The sequence below is a fragment of the Telmatherina bonti genome (assembly GCF_933228915.1).
Source record: "Telmatherina bonti genome assembly, chromosome: 6".
Classification (NCBI taxonomy): Eukaryota; Metazoa; Chordata; class Actinopteri; order Atheriniformes; family Telmatherinidae; genus Telmatherina; species Telmatherina bonti.
This window is the reverse complement of record NC_136624.1, coordinates 25,984,294-25,991,341: the sequence shown is the minus strand read 5'-3', so window position 1 is coordinate 25,991,341 and position 7,048 is coordinate 25,984,294. Positions and strand designations below refer to the sequence as shown.

Here is a 7,048-nt window from a genome sequence, read left to right as displayed (position 1 = left end):
GTTCTTTCAGTGTAACAAAGTGATCCAGACACCGCCATGCTTTCGCTGAAGAGCGCAGCAGAGGGGACCCAAAAAGAAGTTTCAGTTCCTTTTGGGTTCATTTCAGCACGTGGGGATAGGAGTGGTCTGAGGCTGGAATAATGGAACTTGGGAGACAGAATGGGAGGGAAACTGGTGCTCAAATTTCAGCCTGACAGGGGGTAAGGGGACGGGCTGGTATTTGGGAATATACGAAGATTCATTGAAGGCAACGGGCACATAAAACTAACGCAGCTGGCCTGAAGCTGTCGGTGCTGAGTTTGTGCTGCAGGTCCGGGTCCTGCCGCTGGATTCCCCCACCGGCTCTTTGGGAAGGTGTGAATGTCGGATGGTCTGGCTGTTGTAACAGGGGACACTAAACACTAAACAGTGAGAGAAGCATTCGCTCCCCTCGCACCCTTCTTTCTCCCACAGGGACCCTGCATGTCTAATATTTAGACATGTTCAGCTTTATGGATTCCAGGACTGTACTGCTACTTCTAGCAACCCACGTTTGTCTATTAGCCATTGTGAGATGTCAACTGGATGGAGACCGTAAGTGTCAGTTTTATTTCTCTGATAAAGAAAAGCTGGAGTTCTCACAGTGTTCAGAAAGAGAATTTTCATCATGGCCACATTTATTAGACATTTGTTTATTTTCATGGAATGAACCTGAACTCTAGATAGTTCTGAGTTAGGGGCAACTTGATCATCTCGGATACAACTTTTACGCTGTTATTTGGATGCTATTTGATCGGTGAAAAAAGGTCCACAGTTGATTTCTGTTTGCCAGAAGTTGCCTAATGATATTTCTACATCGGCAGTTTATCATTTAAAAGGACACCAGATTTATTGGCGCGCGTAGGACTGAAGAACTGGATGGAGAGCTGTGGAACGTGAACGCGAAATAACCTTCAAATGTTTGATCTATTTGCTCTCTCGCTGGAGTATCAGCTGTTATTTTAGCAGTTATTTAATTTAGTAGATTGAGGGTGGTTACTGCAGTAATCCATATACATAAAAACACAAGATTGGTATTTTAATTCTCAGCACCTCAGTGCTTTTCTCCACCTAACTCCCCTTGTCTCTAGAAGTTGACCTGCCTGACACCTGTGGGTGCTTTAGGGGCTTGGACAGACTGTTTTTAAACTGCAGATTCACTTAATATAGACGAGGAGAGGGGGAGGGGATGCACAAAAAGTGAAAGGTGGCCAGGCTCAAGGGCCTTTGGTGAAAAGTGTTCACATTCCATCGCTGTCAGAGGGCATTCAGGCGAATCCTGGCTTGTTAAGGCTTAAAGATGGAGGTATCACTAAAATTTCCTTTACAAACTTTCAAAAAAACTTATTTTGCTGTTCTCTCCATGAAGAAACAAACAGTTTGTCTCGGCTATATCTGATTTAAAGTTGAATGGCTTTCTAGAAAACTGGAAGAAGGGTTTTTCTTTATTATCACTGATTTTAGCGTTCACAGTGAGCTATATTAGGGGTCACAAAAGGTCAAATATGATATTCCATATGATTCCAGTATCTCCATCTGCTTGGAAGATTACCCATAAGATGTGACAGTCAGTCCAGAGAAATTCAGAGCCAGGGAGGAAGAGGGGTGGCTGGAAAAATAGAGACGGGGCTTTATGACTTCAGTTCTAAGACGTGTCTTTTCACAGCACAAGTCAAGCCTACTAAGCTTTGAAAGCAAGCTAAAGGTGTATTTTCCCAGAAGAAAGAAATGGGGGAAAGTAGTTATGCTGAAGTATTTCCAGATGTCAGGTTACTTTTTCAGAGACATAGGTCTTGGATATAATGCAGACCCTTCTTTGGAGGAATTTGGTAGGAGACGGTGAAGCGTCTGATTGTGACCTTCGCACAGTAGTTTCCATAAGTTAGCCACAAGGGAGAAAGTTCTTCTCTTTGACCCTATATTAAGAGGCCAATGACTAGCTTGTGAAACCATAACATTATTCAGACAGGAACAGAGCAGAATCAAAGTCAAACCATTATAAAGACAAAAAAAAAGAAAACTTTTCTTAACATTTTTTTTTTAACCTTGTCCTGTCCAGCATCATGACATTAGAATAATGATCTGGCTGCTATGTTGTGCTTAAAAAATTTGCTTTGAAAAATTAAAAACTTAAATGTCTGGTAGTATGCCAAAGGTTCCTTAACAAAAAGTACATTTTTAACTATGACCACCAGCTCTCGCCTGAGAAGACTCAAATTATCCTGAGTGACGAAAAGCCTGATATCTATCAGTTCTCAGGTAGATAGAGGAATCCTTGTCCCAGAATATCCTGTATCAGGATAAATGCTCATACCCCCAATGAAAGGACAGGTGCAAGCAATTGATAATATTTTCAGGTCTGTAAAATTAAACGTCAAAACCGCCAGGTATGTGCATGAAAGCTTACCATTTTCTTCTAACGTGTTTGAACTGGCATCTGACACAGCTGTGGCCTCCAGATGGGGTTTAAAATGTACCCCATGTTTATACAAGGCAATAGTTTGTGAATTGTCCTCTCTGTTCCTTTCTAGAAAGACTCCATTCATTGGTACTCAGGTCCATTAGGTTACCTAGTCTTAAGCAGCGCATAAAGGTAAATATAGGCACTGTGCTTGCTCCTTTTCCTCACCCACTCAGAAGCCCATAGCCTAAGGCTTGCCTTTTGCTACATCAACCACTTTCACCCGTCTGCACAGGTTCAGTGATTCTAGAAAGAGCATTTCTTTCAGCAGGTGTTTGGTCCTGTTTCTGCCATTCAGACTGGAAAATAACCCCAAATTTTGCTAGTACCTGTGTGTTGATTGTAAGATTTGCTTAAGTGACGTAATTCAGACTAAGCACAGTACCAGCATTCAATCAGGACCCTCCTCCATCACATTCTCTTGTACTCTCTTTATTATTGTCTAAAATAAAGGGAAAAATAATCGTATGCCGAATGCAAACTCTTGTCTCTACTTGAGTAGATTAAACTGTCTCCTGCTGTGTAAACTAACCCTATATTTAACTTGTTGAGGAATTTGGGCACATGGTCTCTAGTTCCTGTGAAGTTATTGGAGGTTTCCTGTAGGTCTTGTGCGGCTTGACTTTGATGTGATGCTTTACTGCCACCTTGTGGCCACTGGAGAGACTGCATTACAAGTTTAATTGCCTGGCTTGGGATGGACCTTGGAAACCATAAAGATGGAATTTTATTGAAAATGAGCAATATAACTTAGTTTATCAATTACTGAACTGATATTGTTTTAATGTTTTACTGATAAACAAAGTAGTAATATTTTTTTTTTTTTTCAATCAAAAATTCAACACATTTTCTCACCGTTGAAATGTGAAATTATTACATGATATTTAAAACTTTATGTAATTGTATGTAAAAGTAAGCTTAAATATCTATGGGCAAAGTAACGTGATACAAAAGGGATAAATGTTAGATCATTTTAAAACGTTTTATCCGCAGATTGATCTTTTGAATTTGTTTAATTGACGTCTTTATGTAGATGGTCTTTAACCCCATGGGAAAAACATTCAGAAAAGTTGCTGATGAGTATTAATCAACACAGGTTAAAAAATAGCCTAAGTTTTCTGTTTTGGTTTCATGTCACTGAGAATTGGTTCATACAGGGATCCGACTGAATTTTAACAAGTAGTCTATTTTTCAGGATTTCTTTAGATTCAGTATGCACACTTCATGTGTGATTCCCAGCTGAGAATATCAATGCTTGTTTTGCTTCAGATTTTAAACAACAATGTTGTGGCTTTCAGCAGATATCAGCTATTATTTATGAGTAACAGTGAGTGATTTTCATATCTGATGCTTTATCTTCTGCTTCCTTCCTAACTGCCTTGGCATTTTTTGTATCCTTTACTGTGATCCCACACACAGAGGAGGACGCTTTTAGCTGTTTACTAGATGGACAGCGTTATAACGACAAGGATGTATGGAAACCAGAGCCTTGTCGCATCTGTGTGTGTGACACTGGAACAGTCCTGTGCGATGAAATTATCTGCGAGGAGCTGAAAGACTGCCCCAAACCTGAAATCCCATTCGGAGAGTGTTGCCCCATCTGCGCTGCTGACCAGCCTCCATCTCTTGGTTGTAATTTATTTATCTCACACCCCTCATAAATAAATTACTGTTCATGATCATGTTGTTTATTTTGGGGAGGAAACAACACATTGGCTTATTTGTATGAATCAAAGTCTGGCAAGTTGCTGTTTACCTTATGTCAGCATTTTCTATGAACACTGCTTTCTGTCCCCAAAGCAAACAAATGATAAGAAATACACAACAACAGTGACACATCTGACATGATTTCAGTGAAATGCTAACCTCACCGTCATTTTTCCATCGCTGGCGCACCTTGGCCCCATCTTGTTTGAATACTCTCTCTTTCCCTGAGTATCGTGAAAACATGTGGGAGTCATTAAGGAAATACCTCAGTCAAGCAGACACAGCTTCACATTTCTACTCTATATCCTCTCTGTGGATTTCTGCAGATCTGATGGCAAGAAAGTACCTTGACTCTCTACTGAGAGTTCATACAATTTAAAGGAGTCTATTCACTACTTTTTAAAGTGCCATGGCTTCCTGATAAACAAGGGCCTCAATATCCAAACACTGGTAGTCAGCTTTGGAAATGTAAATAAAATAGGCTGAGGGGCATCAAGGAAATCAGAAGTGTCACTGTTTGCAATGCATGCTTGTGGTTTTAACTGCTTTATAATGTACCAATTTCTAGGCATAATGAAATGCTTTGTAAGAAGTATATAACAGAATTATTTATTAACAGTATATAAATAGGGGTGATGATCAAACCTTACCACTTTTTGTTCTGACTGAAAAGTAACCTATCTATATTTGTATAACACTATTACATAGTGAAAAGCAATGCAGGTATGTCATAATTTAAATCTAGTTTTAGCATTTTTTTTCAATCAGATTATTCCTGATTATAATGATCATTTGGCCACTTTTAGACTATTTATTCATTTTAAGGTCCGGTGATAAACTGGCAACTTGTCCAGGGTGTACCCTGCCTCTCACCCAGTAATTGCTGGGAGAGGTTCCAGCTTCACTGCAACCCTTATTTGGACTCAAAAAAAATGAATGAATGATATTCATTTTACCTGTATTAAAGCATTATTTGACTTTTTAGTCATTTGAATTTATTTAAAGAAAATCTGGACAAAAATAGTTTCATTGGACATGAAACACTATTCGGCCCTATGTTTAAAATATTTAAGGTCATGTCATTATTCTGCTGACTTAATATGGCTCAGGTAAACTCATGCTGAGCCATATTTTGCTGTATTTTAACCAACTTGTTAGAATGACGGAGATTAGGAATTACCTTTATGCTTTGCAGCCACTAAGACTTGAAGCTGCAATTGACAACCATTTAAAGCTCTGGCTACTGCCTTTCCTTGGCTCTCTGACATTCCTGCAGTCGCTTTGCTTTTGCTTTGAGCTCTATTTGTGAGATGGCAGGTCAACCATTCAGTCCTAATGGGTTCTTTGTGTACCTACTCTATGATTTGGTGGTGGTCTTTAGGATAGTTTATTTCAAGAAATTACAACAGCCTTGCCACACAAGTACACTTACTTTGCTTATGGGAAAGTACTACTTTAATCACATAGCTTGTTTATTGTGCAGTCTGTTTACTAACTGTGATATGTTCCTATCTCTGCCCTGCACGGACACCTAACAGGAGTACCTGGAGCTAAGGTGAGACAATTGAGAAAAGACACTTAAACACTGTGTGTGTATGGGTCTGTAAGTGTGTGTGAATTGAATCTCCCCTGCAATTATAACTGGCTCTCTGTATATCATGGCTGTCTGTAGTTTATGGATTTAGATGAGTGTTTGATGTGAAAGATTTGCAGGAAGCATTGCCAGATGGATAATAGTAATTTCCTGGTCACACTGTGTATCATATTTATGTTCAGTAACATTGTGAATGATACTTACCATCAAACGTTTTGTTGTGAACAGTTGGTTTATAAGAGAACACATTTACTATCGAAAATGTTCATCAAATGGTCTCTTAGGGAGACTGTTTAAAATGTGACTTAGGAAAGAGAAGGAATGAGAAAAATGTCTGAATATCTTTTTTGCCATCTTAATAGCTATGTTTCTGCTCTACTTTTTGTCAATCAGGGTCAGAAGGGTGAACCTGGAGACATTACAGATGTAAGTTAACACCACGCAGTAAACAAAGTTAAAATATAACTTTAATTTGATTAAATTTGTTTGGTACCAACCATCAAATGTTTACAAGTTTCCATAAACTCATTGATGCCCATTGGACAAAGACATGTGCAGGAAGGGGCCAAAACTAAACATTCACCTACAAGTACACATTTTTGCACAGAAATGTTTAAATGTTGCTGGAAGTAAAGCCAAACTTACACATATCTCTCGACAAGTAATCGTCCATGAAAGGAGAACGCCTTTAAATCATTTAATATTTTACCGGGCTTTAAATGTATCAACAGCATTTAATTAATCTAAACACCAACATGATATAACCAGCAAACTGAAAATAGACTGGTCAGTCCATCAATTCACAAAAAGAAGATACAATTAGAGAGACATAGACGTAAAGGCTTGCAACCCACTGAGGCCTTTATGCTATCCACCATAAAGATCCTCTCAGGCAATAGAACAACAGAGGGAGTTAACTGCCTGCTGCTGCACCTGGAAATGCTTTGCCTCACCAAGGGAGCACAAGTTCACAGGAAATAAGAGGGCATTGTTTACTGTTTGTTTCTTTTAATGCTTTGCCCAAAGAGATTTGCAATTAGCAAGTCTGCTCTGACAAAAAAAAAAAAAAAAAAAGACCATGCTTCCCTTAACCTCTTATATGCAAATACTTCAGGTAAATGTAAGCTTAAAAAATTATTAAAGACATTTTTGTACAATGTAAATGATGGGTTTTTGTTGTATTATCCTCAGGTTGTCGGACCAAGAGGACCACAAGGCCCAATGGTTTGTATCTGTTTATGCATTTTTACTTTTATCCTAACGATTTG

At 38.8% G+C, this 7,048-nt stretch overlaps 1 protein-coding gene across 2 annotated transcripts in view; it reads left to right on the top strand.

Moving 5' to 3' along the window:
- Positions 1 to 274: 274 nt before the first annotated feature.
- The window catches only part of col2a1b (collagen, type II, alpha 1b), a 46,181-nt gene continuing 39,407 nt past the window's right edge, over positions 275 to 7,048 (top strand). Inside the window, exons 1-5 of one of the 2 annotated variants that reach the window (XM_079242305.1) lie at positions 275 to 573; positions 3,899 to 4,108; positions 5,725 to 5,741; positions 6,174 to 6,206; positions 6,972 to 7,004. In XM_079242305.1, the coding sequence (XP_079098431.1) occupies positions 480 to 573; positions 3,899 to 4,108; positions 5,725 to 5,741; positions 6,174 to 6,206; positions 6,972 to 7,004 (387 nt within the window). In that variant the 5' untranslated portion in view covers positions 275 to 479. The remainder of the gene's footprint in view (positions 574 to 3,898; positions 4,109 to 5,724; positions 5,742 to 6,173; positions 6,207 to 6,971; positions 7,005 to 7,048) is intronic. The other variant, XM_079242306.1, reaches the window with a different exon arrangement.